Consider the following 17,456-nt stretch of genomic DNA (forward strand, 5'->3'; position numbering starts at 1 on the left):
TTACAGATAACAATCATTGTGAATCAGTGAAAGGTGAAAATTATAACATGAGGCTGTTTATACTGGGAAACCCTGCACGCTACTTTATATGAGGTGAGCTGAAGACTTGATGCTGCTTTAGTAAAATAATGGCTCTTCACAACAGTTGAATAATTTGTTTCTCAAGTGATCAATGGGCTTTTCTTTGTGTTGAGGAGTCTCCGGAGGGGCGTTGTCTCTTGTTTGGCTTCATAGTGAGACATACGACTCACTCTTCGTTACTCTCTTCATTACCCGCCGTTGTACTGGTCAAGTCCCGGACATGATGTGCCTCGTCATAAATTTTGCCTTCTGTTTAGCTGTTTGAATGTCTTCTGTTGATTCACTATCGCGTGCTCTTTAGTATCTTCACAAACTTGTTCATGTTCATGTCTCACCAGTTGCCAGTGTGTAACTTAATATTGTGGTGCCGGTCAGTTAATATGACAGTTATATCCAGCCAAGAATCAAGCCAGACTGCAGCCCTGCTGAGCATCTCTGGGAGGCTACTGGCTTCATTTAGCTGCTGTCTTGACCCGCTGTCATTCACATCCAGAACTTGAGTAACTCTTCCAACAGCCAGACAAAAAAAAAAAAAAATGTCCAGGTCTCTAGTTTCTCAGGAGTTTGGTAATAAACTATGAGGATAGTTTGAGATAAGGCATTGATTAGAATGAATCCTGAGGGGATAAGAGGGTGTATGCTACATTTTATGTTACTCTAGCCAATAGTTGTGTATACATCTTTCTCCAAATGTCAACCTCATAGTGGCTATAAAGGAATTCATTTCAATTCACCAAAGTCATTAATGTTCAGCATCTGGGGCCGTGATTGTTTGTTCAAGGTTTTATGGTGAACCATCCAATAGCTGTAAACAAACAGACCCTCTGAATGACATTTAAGTCTATAGAGACCCAGTGTGGCTTCCAAATCAATTCTTAATCCAGCTGCTGCCTATAGAAAGATGTACTGTACTGTGGTAAATCACATGACTCCTTTCCAATCCAGTTGTTGAGACCTTTCATCTTTTCTGCTGGAAACTTTTTATTTTTGATGGAGCTTTTATATTAAAGAAGAAGAACCCCTTTTGGGAGACCATATATACGCTCCTTTTAGCTTTTAGGCCTTTAGTTTTCTAATGGGGTCAATAAAGGTCCCTCAGTGTATGAAACAGACACCATAAACCTGTAGCTGAAGGTAAAGCCACTGTTGTAGCACTCACTGGTGATCTAAGAGTATTTTAACAATAAAAGAAGTACTTATGCAACCATAAATAACTGAATATAGGGTAGGTGTCTTAACCCTAGCAAAAATAATCTTAAAATGAGAAATATTTAAATAAATTTGAAGCTGATCTAACAGACAACACAAAATTCACTCTTGTCTTTCTTTATGAGAAGTCCTGCCTTTAATTTCGAGATCATCCTCCAAATGTTGGCTTCAGTCATTAAAACCCTGAATCACCAGATAGAGATGGCATTAAAATGCACTGAGAATTGATGTGAAGGTACCAAACCAGGTAGGTTAAGAGTAAAGAGTAGGAATTCAAATTTTATTCCCCTTTGTTACTGAGTCTCTGTTGTGTACAGACTCATTGGGCTGCAGAAGAGACACAGTTCTTCTCTGCAGACTGATCCCATCAGACATAATTACAGATTGACTGTAACTCCACAAGATTACATAAGACTCTGCTCTTTCTGTCTGTTACTCTGTGGGCTTTCAGATATTCTCTTTTGGTTCAACTTTTAATAAACACAAAGTCAACGTGAACTCTACACTCACAGGCCACTTTACAGGTCTACCTGATTGGTACCTGACAGTACCGGGTTGGACCCCCATTTCACACCAGAACTGTCTTCTTGGTGTCATAGATCCAACAAGGTGTTGGAAACATTCCTCAGGGGTTTTGGCCCATATTGACATGACAGCATCACCCAGTTGTTGCATCCATGATGAGAATCTCCCGTTCCACCACATCCCAAAGCTGCTCTACTGGACTGAGATCTGGTGGCTTTGGAGGCCGTTGGAGTCCGGTGAACTCATCGTCATGTTCTAGAAAGCAGGTGGAGATGATCTGAGCTTTGTGACATGGTGCATTATCCTGCTGGAAGTAGCATCAGAAGATGCTCCACTGTGGTCATAAAGGAATGGACATGGTTAGTAACAAGGCTCAGGTAGGCTGTGGTGGGTAAACCAGGTCATGTTAGTACTAAGGGGCCTAAAATGGGCCAAGAAAATATCCCCCACACCATTACACCAGCAGCCTGAGCTTTTGATCCACGGCAGGATGGATCCATGTTTTTATGATGTTTCCATCTGAATGTGGAGCTGGAATGGAGACTCATCAGACCAGCAACGTTTCTCCATCTTCTATTGTCCAGTGTTGGTGAGTGTGTGTGAATTGTAGCCTCAGTTTCCTGTTCTCAGCTGACAGGAGACACCCGCTGTGTCTTCTGCTACTGTAGCCCATCTGCTTCAAAGTTGGACGTGTTGTGTGTTCAGAGATGCTGTTCTGCAGATCTTGGTTGGAACCAGTTCTTATTGGACTTCCTGTTGTCTTTCTATCATCTCCAACCAGTCTGTCCATTCTCCTCTGACCTCTGACATCAACACAACATTCTGGTCCAGACAACTGCTGCTCTCTGGATATTTTCTCTTCTACAGACCATCTCTGGAAACCCTAGAGATGGTTGTGTGTGAAAGTCCCAGTAAATGCTCAGACTAACAACCATGCCATGTTAAATCCCCTTTCTTCCTCATTCTGATGCTCAGGTTGAACTTTGTCTTGTCTACATGACTAAATTTGCTGAGTTTCTGCCATGTGATTGGCTGATTAGATATTTGTGTACCTAGTAAAGTGGCTGGTCGGTGTAGTTCTAGAATATTTTGGCTCATATTGGCTGTGAATTGTACAACTCATCAGGAGTTTAACTCGAATAAAATACCACCTACTCTAAACACTTTAATTGAAAGACAATCTTTGGTCTCCTTTGCAAAATAACTAATTAACTCTTTTGTCTAATTAGCAGCGGTTGGGATGAGAGGGAAGACAGCAGCTGTGATCCGAGATGGAGAGCTGTTGCAGAGGGGATTGTATCTGGAATGAAACATTCACTCAAGATCATCAAAGAGACATGTTTGTCACTTCATGTGTGAACGCTCATATTGAGCTGAAACAGTTGTAAAGCATTTATGCTAAGCACAGAGTCATGATAAAAATGTAAGAAAGTAAGAGAAAAGATGAAATCAGATCATACTTTTTTATTTTATTTTACTGTTAACTACGTTAACTCAGCATCAGTGTTGTATTTTTGCTTTTACCTGGTCATACAAAGGTATATGTTTGATTTTTAGACACCATCTTTCTGAGATATTACCTATATGACCAATACTAGCCAATTTCTGATTATGGGGCTTTTTCCCATCAGTTTGTAGCATGCCACACGATCTCCCACAGGCACTGATACCAATGAGGTGGAGCTGAATCTATTTCTAAATGAGTTCAACAAGCTGATCCCCAAAATGGATGGTCCCCAAAAGAGACCAATTTTCTACCTGTCAGTCCTGAATTTTCCTCATAAGACTCTCTGGGAGGGTGTGTGTTCACACTAAATCGAACTTTGTTGACTTGCAAATACTTGGAGGACCTGCCTCATACAACAGCCCCAAAATTATACAGCAAGAGACTATTTCACTATTTTATAGGTGAACTGAACTCTTCTGCAAATTAAATTGTAATGAAAAACTTAACCACACAACAATAAGAGATGGGAATATACATTTTAAGGCAAATCAGATCACTTCTTAACCCTTAACAAGATAGTTTAAGGCAAGTAAAGGCAAATTTATTTATATAGCAGATTTCATACATGAGGCAACCTAATGTGTTCCTAAACTCCATCAGGTTGTTTTTGGTGTCTGAAAATTACCATTTTTTTCTGAACAATAAGTGGGAGTAAAACTAAAAAAAAACCTCTCACCAAGACAAAAGTCTCAAACAGGAACTGGACTTGGGTCTTTGATAGAGTCCCTCGTCCATGTGGTTATATCCTCTCTGGATGAATGGGACTGAAGATCAGAGGTGTCCAGTTTAGGTTTAAATCATTACCTTTTAAGCTTACGAAATTCCTCCAGATTCCTTTCATCTTTTCATTATATTCTGTCAGGGGAAAATATGCAAATCCCTTCTTTTAAGTGAGAATTGCACCCTTAAATGTGCTTTTTGAGCTCTAAACAAGATTGTGGGACTTTATCGCTCCCAACAAAATCCAGATTTTGTGTATTAAAAAAGGGCCAACATGCCACTTACTGGTTTAAACCAGGTTTAAACACCAACTCAGCTCATTTTTGGTGCCAGTGTGTATCAAAAACGTTATCTTGGCTTTATTCAAGCCAAAGAGGAGCATTATTTTTGTTCTTTTCAGACAGACAAAGAACATTTATGCTCACTTGTTGATCTCTGGCTGCTCCTGATTGGACATTACTGGTAATTTAAGTTATTTAGTTGGTGGTAAGTTTGACAGGAAGTGGCGTCATGAAAATTTCCAGGTCTTAAGAGGTCTCTTAGCAACATAGTAGTTATAGCAATCTTTTCTTTTTTTTTTTCAATCAAAAAAATGATATGAATAATGGCGTTATCATGGATCCCTCATTGTGAATTTACCATATAGATTCTCTGAATAATCTCTACATTTTTGGCTGGATTGTAAGCCTCCTGGAGGGGATATAAATGTCTGGAAACTCAGGTGTGCCAGCGAGCTAGTCCACTTTTCAGGGTTCATGAAGCAAACTTTCTGCATTGCAATTTTAGCTACTGGTATCTATCTATCTATCTATCTATCTATCTATCTATCTATCTATCTATCTATCTATCTATCTATCTATATATAATATATATATATATATATATATATATATATAGTCCTTTCACGCTCATGGATGCTTGGAAAGTCTATTTGTGTTTAACTATGCTGCACTCAGAAACAGTTTTACTATTTAATTTAAACCCATCTTCATTTCTTATCTTTTTCTGGAACTGTGTACTTATCATCTGGTGTTTTACTACAAGTATAACACACAGCACTGCCTTTTCCCATGGTTGACATTAAATCTTCTGTCTGCGTAGGCAGTCTTGCTGCACTCTCTTTCTACCCTGTTTATATTTTGCAAGCAGTTAAAAAGCTATTTGTTTTATTTAGCCCCCCCCAGTCAACAGCTTGTGTCAGAGTTCTGATCTCAAATCTCAAATCTGGTGTGTGTGTGTGTGATGGCTGGTGGGTGGGTGGGTTGGGTAGTGGGATAAGGGGTTAAGCGCTTGGATGTTTATCTCTTTATATTCAGGGTCAGCAGGTTTCAGGTGCTCATTGCTGCTAGATTGTCTGTTTGTTCCCTTAATTTTCTTTATGTTGCATCTTTTCCTGCAGGCAGGACTTGTGAGTAGAAAAGCATTAACATGGTTTTCTGTCTTTGCTCCTTCTTTTTCCATTCTGAATCTGTTCGTTCCTTCCTGAACGGTCCTGTAATGCTACTGAATCTGGCCTGATCTTTTGATCAGATTTACAGTAACGTGTCAGAGGTCACGGCTCTCACTTCACTAACAGCTTATAATCTTCACATGGCCTAATTAAGAGAGTACAGAGTTGTCCTTTACTAATAAAACGTACCAGTTCCTGTTTATTCCAACCTTTGTCTTTTTATTCCCTTCTTCCTTTACTTATTATTTATTTTTACTACCTTTTCCAGTTGCTGTACTGCCTTGTAATTCATGACAACTAGCTATGGTTAGGATAACCTCAAAATTTTAAAATACACTCAAAAGCACATTTTTTGGCATGAGGCTGAATTTCTGCTCTGTATTGCTATTGTTAGACGTCCTGTAAAGGTCACCTAACTACCTCTTGACTTTGTGGAATTCTGACATATTCATGTATTCTGTTGATGGGCGTTTTAAGCAAAAACAGTATTCTAAACAGCTGATAATTATTCAACTATCCTGTTAAATACCACCACCCCGATCCCTGGCCAGTGTTCAGTGTTAGCTAACTTTATCTTTGCTAGCATCATGTACACATGCTGTTACTTTTCCATTTTTCCCAAGCAGCTCTGAATTTTCCAGTTTAGTACATAGAGACGTGACAGCGACATACGATTTTATTATTCTTATAGAAATACAGAACAATTAAATAGAATAAATCTAATCAATAAGACACTGGTGATGGAGGCTAAGTGAGTAAATAGATAAGTAAGACAAGTACAAAAACCAGGTGATGATACAAAAGAAAAAAGTAATATCTCTTGAATGTAGAGTACATTTTGGAGAAAAACGTGGGGATAACTGCTCTGATTTTTAAGCTGCAGCAGCAGTGTTTGTGCAAAAGCTCTGCTCATGTTTGAAGCTGCTTTTCACCTGCTTTTCCTCACAATGCTCCACTCTCCATCAAAGAGTACAATGCCTGTCAAGTCTCATCCTCAGTACAATCATACACTCTCCTCCCGCCTGGCTGTGTGTAGATGTGCATACACATGGTTGTCTGTGTGTGGTCTGAGTGTCAAAAACACACCATTTCATTCCCTTTCATAACTAACCAGTCCCTCAATTATGGGAGGACTTTGATGGAGGGCATATGTCACAGTCGGATGTAAAGCAACAAACACACATCTGGTCTGTGAGTCGGAGACAGGTTGGAGACAGACTACACTGATGGACAACGTTAGACCTACTTAATCCTATTTGAAGGTTTATGCTTCATGGTTTAAATTACATAATCTTAGGTATTAAAATCAGACAGTACATTCACCCTCTGTATTCTGCCTCCAGCTGATTCAGGTTTGTCATGTTGTGTAAGACATGACTTTCTGATAATACAGGTCTGTAGTTTCTTCTTATAAAATGTCACAATCTGGAAACAACTAGCAGCAAAAAGCACTTGGAAGGTTAACAGGGCAGAAAGACAAGTTTAATTCATAACTGCTAAACTTACTAAAAAACCTGCTGTGATTCTTATTTTTACTGTGAGTTTTATCCTTTTAAAGACAGTGTGAAGTAAATACACCCTCACCGGTTTCATTCTCATGTTTATTCCTCCCAATGTTTTATACATTAAGACCTATTAAGATGGACTAATTCTAATTCATTTTAACAAAAGCATTATCTGAGCACTGTACTTGTTTCCACTCAAGTTACATGCTTAACTTTTTCTCTGGACAGTACTAAAGGGGATGTTTATGTATAAAAGGCAAATACATTAAAGTAGTAACTTTAAACTCCATATGTTGATGTGCAGCCTCACATCTCCTGGCAAAACCGATCTACCAGTTTTGTGTACCAAAAAGTATCACGACCATTACGAATACTAGTACAATTAGTACGTCCGATATGCCTGATGGCCAGTCTGGCCTTGGCTGTCTGGTTGGAGATGATGAGTAAATCTCAGGTGCTCTACGTTCTTATACTTTGCGTTATATAGTATTTATAATTATATAGTTATCTGTATGTGTGCAGGAGGTTGCAGATTGGTGCCATATTTGTATTGTTTGGTGTCATATCAGCTGAAATAAACCTGGTCTGACTAAAATAATCCTGCAGGTTGCAACTGGTCTCTTATCTCCGCTTTTATTGCAGCTTTTTGTAACTGAAGAGTCATCATTGTTCCCTTATGATGTCGTACAAACTTCAAACGATGTCAGATCTCATGTCATGCAAACAGTCAAATACATGAATGAAGATACTTCATGATAATCAAACTAACGTGTATGAAAATCATCATTTGGACTGAACTTGTGTTGGAGCTGGCTGACTTTAATGTGTTGCAAGTAGCTCCACACACACACCTAGCATCTCCCACCCACCCTGTGCGCTCCATCATCCCAGCTGTGGAGTGTCATCAGCGATGACTGACAGCCAAACTGAGGCGAAAAGAATTTGAATGGAGCTGTAAATATGAATATGCAGATGAGGAGAGGAGTCAGTGTGGCTGCTGTCTTCTCTTTAAGGCAGATCTGTCAGACGATGACGGCTGTCATCCGTCTGAATAAAACGGTTGCACTCACTGACCTGTTCCAGGGAGAAAGGTTCTGTACTGTGACGTAAATGCTTGGTGGTAAAAGGCTTGCAGTATGGACCAAATTTAGTTTGGTGTTTGTTGAATGCCGATAACTTAAGCTAAATTTAAATGCCTTTAATCTTTATGGTATGTATGTGTTGTTTAATTCACATGTGAAAGTATTTGGGCTAAAATGCCCCGCCCTCGTGCTTCACCTGCATCTCGTCAGCTTCCTTTGTGTGTGTATATACATCCCCCTCTTACCTCTGCTAGATTGTCTTGTTGCTCAGTCTTCAGCGTGCCAGTGTTTGTCTAACATTTGCTTACCTTACATTATTGAGTTTTCTCCCATCTTCGGACTTCCTCAGCCTTGGATCGCTATTAAAAGAACTTTTGTTGCAGAGTTTGCATTTTGAGTTCAACTCCAAACCTGTCAAAGACTGATTAAAGGGGATTGAAAAGAGAAAAACAGTGACAGAAAGACTCATGATTAATTGAGATAAGTCAGATTCTAGACCAGGGGTCTCCAACTCTGGTCCTCTTGAGCTACTGTCGTGCAGCTTATAGATGTCTCCTACTACAACACACCTCTGCACAAACCTGTTAATGACCCAGTGATTTGAGTCAGGTGTGTTGCGTCATGGTAGAATCCAAACCTGCAGGACAGTAGCTCACGAGGACCGGAGTTGGAGATCCCTGCTCTCGACTATCTGTCTAGACTCAGAATTATGTTTTGTACCAGCATGAACACACCTCAGCTGAGAGTTTGCTGATTTAGTGGGAGTATAGATGAGAGGTATGGGTGAGGTTCTAAAGATGCACAAAAAGAACTGAGATAAGGGATGATGGGGGTTGATAAAGGATGGATGGATGGATGGATGGATGGATGGATGGATGGATGGATGGATGGATAAAGTAGAGGAAGCAAAAGATGGATAGGTAAGTGGGAGTGAAGGAGCATGGAAGAATGAAGGAATGAGTGAAAGAATGGATGGATGATGGGTGATGGAGGGAAAGCTGGAAGGTTGGGTGAAAGGTGAGGTAGGATGGATTGAAGGATGAATGATGGAGAGGGCACGAGGAGAGAAAAATGAGGAATAGGATGGATGGATGGAGGAAGGGAGGGATGGATGGAGGAAGGGAGGGATGGAAGGGTGAGTGAGAGAGGAGGGATGGATGGAGGGAAGGATGAGGGAGAATGGATGGGTGACTGGTAAAGAAAGGAGAGATGAAGGATGGAAGAATGAAGGATTGAGGGAGAGAATGGATGAGGGAGGGAAGGACGAATGCACTTTAATTTAAATGAATGAATGGATAAATTTATTTGGAACGAACAAAAGAGAAACTATATACAAAAAGAAAATAATTAAAAAAGAAAATAATATATAATATATATACATATATATAACCATCACCGTCACTGCGTAATGCGTAATGAAGTTAACATGTTTGTGTGTTTCCACAGCGAGATCAGTCATCTGGAGTCAGGTCTGGTGGTGGAGCTATGGAACAAAGGTTTGATCTGGGACACGATGATCGGCACAACACTGATACCTCTAGACACCATCCACCAGTGTGACGAGGTAACGCAACACATCCCTCCTTTGTTTATATTGTTTTCTTCAGCTCTAAAGATTTTAGTCAACTCTGTGAATCAGTTAAATGCCTTCATATTTTAGCTGCCTACCTAAACGGGAGGGGGCGGCATGGCTCAGTGGGTAGAGCGGTTGTCTTGTAGCCCAAGGGTTGCCAGTTCAATCCCGGCCCAGAGATGGTGTCCCTGAGCTAGACACCGAACCCCTAATTGCTCCTGATGGGTTGTGGTTGAGTGCCTTGCATGGCAGCTTCTGCCATCAGTGTGTGAATGTGTGTGTGAATGTGACGTACATGTAAAGCACTTTGGATAAAAGTGTTATATGAGTACAGACCATTTACCATTTATAGTGCTAACCAGCATTAAAAACCTCAGAGTTGGTTAATCATTGCTGGTTATCTGTTAAAACAAGTCTCTATAGGACTAAACTTTTCTGTAGATGAGAAGCAACCTGATCAACAGGAATTTGGTTTTAACCCCATAAAGCCTGACAAATTAAATAAAAACAAATTCTGTATCGTGTTATTTGAACCTTTTTTTTTTTCTTAAATGTCCATTAACACAACATATCAGGGCTGTTCTGTTCAGTCTCATGAGGGCCGCAGTCCTGCAGGTTTTCAAAGTTTCCCTGCTTCAACACACGATCCACCTGTCCATGACTCATTAACTAGAGGTGTGTTGGAGCAGGGGAACGTTTATTTCTGTAATAATCATGCCTGCATGATCATAGATGTCTAAGGGTTAATAATGCAGCCTCAGAGTTTGACTTCTACACTCAGTTTCAAGCAGCGTTCATCCATGTTTCACCAGGGTCTGAACCTCTACATTTCCTCCTTTTTCATCTTTTACCTTCACATCCCTCCTCAGTTTCTTGTTTTACTTTTCTCTCTTGTCTGGCTTCCTTTCCTACTAACCTCCCTCTCTTTTCTCTGACTCTCAGGAGGGACCGGGAGAATGGGCATCTCTGGACTCTGAGGTGTTAATGAGGGAGGATGAGATCTGTGGTACCTCCAACCCAACAAAACATCAAGTGCTGCTGGACACCCGCTTTGAATTACCCTTTGGTATGTGTACAGCATCAGACACAGGTTTTGATGGTCATTTGAACACTTGTATAATAATTCTGTCTAAAAGATTTAATTAAAAAGAAAAGCCCATCATTTTCAAACACTAAAGAAAGATTAAATCATGTCCATCTTGACCTCAAATACAATGAATAAAGGTAAGGTTTATATAGATATTATGTAGATAACATTTACTTGCTTCAGTCAAATCTGACTTCATGCAACATGCTCACTTTTACTCAATGCAATCAAAACATTGTGTTAAATGTGACCACTTACATTTAAAGCAACACTACATAACTTTTCTGTCCTACAACTCTGTGCTTCTAACACGTTTTGATGGCACACTGACATTTGCAGAACTTTTACTCTGTACTGTATTTTCATTGTGCAGTTGTACTTATCTTTATTAACGTGCAATTGTCCCATTTTAAAGGTTAATAGAATAAAATGTGCACATTTCTGGAGCCTTCTTTGCAGCCTTCACAAGGCTGAGAAACCCACATCGCAGCTGTTTTTTCCAACCCAGGGCGTCAGGTTAAAGCTGCATTTTGCTTTATGGCACCGTGTCACATGCCAGCAACTAGATATCAAGACACAGGCCATTTTTAACGCGCATCATGGCTGATTCAGCAAAAAATGCTGGAGGAAGCAAGAAAAAGAAGGAGAGAAAGGGACAGAGGAGGGATAGGACAAAAGTCAACCATCAACTTACTTTCATTGGCTGGAAAAAGCTCAGAGAAGAGACAAGATGCCTAATTAGCCGTGGTTAGGGGGCGCCAGAGTTCAGTAGTTGAGTTTTAATGTATGTAATAAAATTGGATGGAAAATTGACACGTAACTAAAGGGCATGAAGTCAACCTTTGGACAAAATTATTTTTGAGTGTAAGATGAATTAAAAGCATTTAAAGTATTTAATAGCACAGTTGTTTAAGACAAAGTTTGGTAATTAAAGAAGAGAACGTTGTTTTTACACTTTTATCTAAAAAGAAAATGTTTAAAACATGAAACACAACCGGCCATGTGTTTGTCTTCCTCCCTTTTTTCTGTGTGCTGTGTTTTATCTGCCGGGGCTTTCTGGCCGTGCTTCTTTAGATTGGAGCCTGTGGAAGCACCATTAGGGTTCATCAAGTTTTTATGATGGATTTCTTCATAACGTGTTCCTCCAAAATCTTCCCCAGCACTCTTTTCATTTTGTTCCTGCATTTTTTATTTCTCTGATGTTGTCATCAAAGAAGAATTTGTCTTTTTTTTCTCCTCTATAAGCTATTAATCTCAAAGATCTGTCTGAAGTGTCTCCTCTTAGGCTTCGCCTCTCCTCTTCACTCTATCTATTAACTATGTTCTTCTTAACACAAAGATCCAGGCCTGAAGATGGATTTTTTTTTAATTTAGACAAAACATTAATTAAAAGAAGACCTCTGATGGGTATAAATCAGCTCAGTATGTTTCTGCTTGTCCAGTCCAGGTGTGTGTGGTGTCTTTGATCATCTTCATCATGTCTATATGACTAAATGCATTTACTGAGATTGGTTAATTACATGTTTGTATTAACAAGCACTTGAACAGGTGAGTGTCAGCATGTAGTGTTTACCAGTTATATTCTTAATATATAACATAGTAATATTATATATTCAGGGCTTTAAGTGTTCCGGCACAGTGCTGGTGTTGTATTGAGGCCAGTTTCCCATCGAGATCCATTCTCCCTCCAACTCCACTGAAGCTCCATCCTATCCACACGTGAAAGAAAAGGACTTCCTTCATATTTATGTTCAGAACAAACTTACACAGCTAACAGTAACAAATACTGTAATGTACAAAAAATCCTTATAATAGTTCAAGTTTTTAATTGAATGCAGATTTTATGTAAAAATGATGCGGGATAAATCACGTCATTGAAATGAAATATATTAATTGTCATAGCCTTTTTACTGTGAGGCCGTCTTTTTACAAGAACGCCGATGGTTCAAGCCTCGGCTGCTGATGGGCTCGAACAGGAGCCTGTATGTTAAAAAACATACATGTTAGGTTAACTGGTCACTCTAAATACTCCCTAGGAGTGAGCGTGAGTGGTTGTTTGTCTCTGTGTTTGCTCTGCGATGGACTGGAGAACTGTCCAGGGTGTACCCAAAGGGGGGTGTCCATAGTTATGAGAGAGTTGGCGTAGCTAGGCTACATAAAATTGAGTTTTTGCACTGCTAGCAAAACAAACAAACAAAAAAAATATATGATGAGGCATATCTTACCTCAGGCTTGACCAGGTTATGGTCAAGTAATGGTAATTTTAAATAGTGAGAAATGAAGAAAGACATTATTAGCATCTGACAGTATGAAGCTAAACAAGTTACAGTGCTGCTTGGGGACATCTCATCCTGAAGACGAAGAAAAGCCTGTTGATTACTCTAGAAATAAACTTCTCGACCATCATGATGTAGCAGAGATGTTTTACTAAAGCAGCATCCGTCTCCAAAGCTCAGCTCACCTGAAGCAGTTTGCAGAGTTTCCTGGTTTAAAACGTCTCACACTACATCAGAGGAATCGATTCCTTCTGCCACCCACATGGTTTAAAACTATAGTAAATAGAGTATCAGCCAGTAAACTACAAACTATTTTCTTTGTAAGCATCGGTGTGCATGTTGCAGAGGGATCGGTGATAGGATGGCCTTGACATTATTGTTGTTGATGAAAAGGGGGCCCCGCAGAAAATGTCTGGGAACCACTGGACTAAGCAGTATAGAAAATGGATGAATAAAAGGTGAATGAATATCAGAAACAATAATCAGGCTTTTACTCATCCCTCATTCTTTTTTTTCTTTTTTTTAATTTATTCTTATTTCACAACATTGGCTTGAAGTACACCTTTAAGAAGATTAAACTTTTTCCAGGCCTCAGGAAACAGGAAAACTCCTCTCTACCATCAGTATGAATATAGGGCTTTGAGGACAGCAAGCAGTGTGGATGGGTGAAGCCAGAGGGAACTGCGGGGAAGGGTGGAGCTAAAATGCCTGCAGACCTTAATTCCTTACACTTGATACACAGTCTGCCTCATCATCCCCTTTATTTTCCATCATTTCTCATTTCACCCTTCCATCTTCACCTCCATTTCTTCTGCCCAGATATCCCAGAGGACGAGGCTGAGTACTGGACCAGTAAGCTGGGACGCATCAACACCATGCGGATACACGATGAGGTACGTTCTAAAGGGGGATGTCTGTTTAATCAAATTTGGTATATTTTATGTGCAGTGGAAGTTCTGCATGGATCCAAAAAAAAGTGGATCCTCTAAACATTAAACACTGACACCAAAAATTAAAACATTTTAGTTGAAAACTAACAAAAGTTTTAACTTACAGAGAAATAAGACTTCTCCATTATAAACAGAACAATATTACTAGATTTCTGAACTGTTGTTTTGTCATACAAATGAGATATTGTATATTAATAAAATTGTTGATTTCCATACAAAGATAATAATTTTTAAAAGAGTGAGGACCAATATTCTAAAATTTTGTAAGTTTCGAGATACCGTGAGCAGTCAGAAAAAAATCCATGTTTAACATGTTAGGATAAATTGTTTTATTAATTAATTTTACTTTGTTAATCCCGATTGGAAAGCAAATAAATAAAATAAAATAACTAGATATAAATAAATAAAATAAATGCCAGAAGTGCTCTGATGCAAATTTGCAAAATTGTTTAGAGATGAAACGTAAATATAAATCATTTCTAGGAAAAGGTATTTAACGTCTTTTATGGTTTTTCTAAACAATAATAAAATCTGAGGTCTTTTAAGATAGCCGTTTATTTGTTCCACATCAGGGAAATTTGGCCCTTTAGCAAAATTTAAAATATAAGTAAATAAATTAACTATGTGTGGTATATTACCATGTGATGTCATCCATCCACCAGAGGGCAGAAGACAAGTATGAGATTGTTTACAGGGATGTTTTTACCGTATGGTGATGCAAATGTCTCAGAAACAGTAAATATCAAGTATGATAAAAACAGCATTAAATGTTAAAATAATAAAACTGTGTTTAGATGGAAAATTTCCGTTAAAAGATGTTTCTCACAATAACTCTAACTCTAACTCTAAGCAACATAATATGATGGTGCAGGATTAAATTATCTTAGAAAATGTCGTGTTTCATTTTGTGACATGTTTTTGATAAAGCAAAGTCATATATTTATTTGTTTGTTTATTTATGCCTCTAGCCCAAAATATTTGTAATATTTAATGGGAATATTGTGTGATGGTTGTGCTGAATTAATGGGAAAATGAAGAAGCTGTTAATCATAAATCACTGCCCAGAAAAATGCAAAATAGCTCAAAACTTCATTCTAAGAAATAGTTGTTCAAAATGTCAAAAAAATCTTGAAGCAAATAAACATATTGGATTTGATGCCAGCATATCAGGGTTTTTGTTAAGTATTTAATCTCACATCTATACTTGATCTAAAGAGACTTTATTCTTGAGATGTTTTAAAACATAATTTTATAGAAACTGAGGTGTGTGCCAGTCTTTTTCTACATCATTTGGAGTTTTTGTGTGTCTCAGACAAATAGTCAAACTCATTTTTGTCTTAATCTCTAATCCTTCCTCGCATCTTGAGTGTCAGTAAAACCATATAAACGTGAACTTTCAGTAAAAATAAAGACAAACGCGATAGATACAGCTGGATCTGTGGGTGCTGAAGAACTGCACACACTGGTTTAAAAATCTAAAAGAAAAAAAAAAAACTGAACAAAAACTAGATTAACGCATGCGTCTGTTCACCAAATGCCTCCACAGACAAACAGGGAAGCTGTATCTCACCTCATCTTTACAATACCTCAAAACGTTAACAGTTGAGCCAGTCTGTTGATGAGATACTGTTTGTAGTGGAAAACAAAAGAGAAATGTTAAAACAAGAAAAGCTAAATGCAGTAGAGATCGGATTGTTACAAATACCATCAAATATATATATAATAACATCCAAATACAGTCAGCAATGACTTCAAAGCTCCTCACAAAGTTGCATCAAAAGCAACGAATTTGAATTTTTGAACATGCAAAATTAAGAAAAAAAAGACTAAAGTGTTCTCTACAAGTTTACACTTTCAATGTAGATTCAAGATTCAAGATTCTTTATTTGTCATTATACAAGTGCAGGACACAGGTACAACGAAATGACTTCCAGTACAACCCGCCCAGGATTGGGCAACTGTACTTTTAATGTACAGTTGATCATTTTAAATACAATCAGTCAAGCTAACTTTCCCACATCCTGACTCTTTTCATATCAGGCTTGGTAGTGACTCCAGCATCTTTTTAGCCATTTAAATCATTGCAATCATTGAGAGAATACTTTCTTCTGCATTTTAGGGCATAGTCAACATTAATATGCACTTATATCATTTTATGTGCAACGAAAAACCACCTTAACTTGTATATTAAGTGTTTTCTTCTATCTAGTCTGAAAGAAAATGTGTCGTATAGAAACAACCCAACATTGTTAAAACAAACTTTTAACGTCATTGCTACGTTTTTGGTCCGTGGTTTGCGTTTAAGCGTATGTCTGAATACAAATGTAAACAAAAAATAGTTAACAAACCAATAACAAGATTTAGGTGGATTATTATCTGCAAGAATTCCACATGTTTTTTGCCTTTTTACCAAACATTTTTACAGACTCTGTGTCCCTCCTCAGGGATGTAGTTTATTTTCGGCCATCTGCTGCCACCTAGTGACAGACTGTGGTTATTACAGCTGATTTTGTGGGAAAACGTTCAGTTATGTGATATTGTGTATTTAAATAATTTTCATTGTTTAATCTTTTGACTGTTTCTTATTCTCCTGTCATGTCAGTATCCCTTACAGGGGGATGACCAGAGAAGAAGAATGCCATCTGTGCCCTCCCAGTGCTGTAAGTATTTGGTTGATGCCAAAGTTCATTCATGTGCGCCTTGTGTCCATTCCCAGTCACTGACTTGTACAGCATTCATTTTAAGGGAGTAAGAGGGAAAGAAACGTTACAATAATTGCATCTGTGTCTTGGTTGTGGATTATAACAAAGCCAAACCAAATAAATAATAACTTAAGGAGTTAGTGGTGAGTTGAGCTGTGTAATTTTTTTAATATTGTTTAAAAAAAATCTGTTTAGTGTTTTGTGGCTGTGAAAGTATCTGAGTCATTTCATTACTTCATCTGACCTCATCATTTTGCATCACACACCTATAATACACTCACCGGCCACTTTATTAGGTACAATTGTTTAATTGAAATATCAAATCAGCCAATCACACGGCAGCAACTCAGCGCAAGTAATCATGTAGACATGATGAAGACGACTTGCTGAAGTTCAACCTGAGAGTGTTTCAGAAACTGCTAATCTACTGGGATTTTCACACACACACATCTCTAGGGTTTCCAGAGAATGCTCTGAAGAAGAGAAAATATCCAGTGAGCAGCAGTTGTCTGGACCAGAATGATGTCAGAGGAGAATGGACAGACTGGTTGGAGATGATAGAAAGACAACAGGAAGTCTGATAATCACTGGTTCCAACCAAGGTCTGCAGAACAGCATCTCTGAACACACAACACGTCCAACCTTGAAGCAGATGGTCTACAGCAGCAGAAGACACACCGGGTGCCTCCTGCCAGCTAAGAACAGGAAACTGAGGCTACAATTCACACACACTCACCAACACTGGACAATAGAAGATGGAGAAACGTCGCTGGTCTGATGAGTCTCCAT

At 38.6% G+C, this 17,456-nt stretch overlaps 1 protein-coding gene across 1 annotated transcript in view; it reads left to right on the forward strand.

The window, feature by feature from the left end:
* LOC121648534 (protein unc-13 homolog B-like) overlaps positions 1 to 17,456 on the forward strand; it is a 181,405-nt gene that overhangs the window by 28,100 nt on the left and 135,849 nt on the right. The window contains exons 4-7 of the mRNA XM_041998727.1: positions 9,526 to 9,643; positions 10,595 to 10,718; positions 13,835 to 13,908; positions 16,568 to 16,625. Coding sequence (XP_041854661.1) covers positions 9,526 to 9,643; positions 10,595 to 10,718; positions 13,835 to 13,908; positions 16,568 to 16,625 — 374 coding nt within the window. The remainder of the gene's footprint in view (positions 1 to 9,525; positions 9,644 to 10,594; positions 10,719 to 13,834; positions 13,909 to 16,567; positions 16,626 to 17,456) is intronic.

The sequence above is a fragment of the Melanotaenia boesemani genome, chromosome 11, assembly GCF_017639745.1.
Source record: "Melanotaenia boesemani isolate fMelBoe1 chromosome 11, fMelBoe1.pri, whole genome shotgun sequence".
NCBI lineage: Eukaryota > Metazoa > Chordata > Actinopteri > Atheriniformes > Melanotaeniidae > Melanotaenia > Melanotaenia boesemani.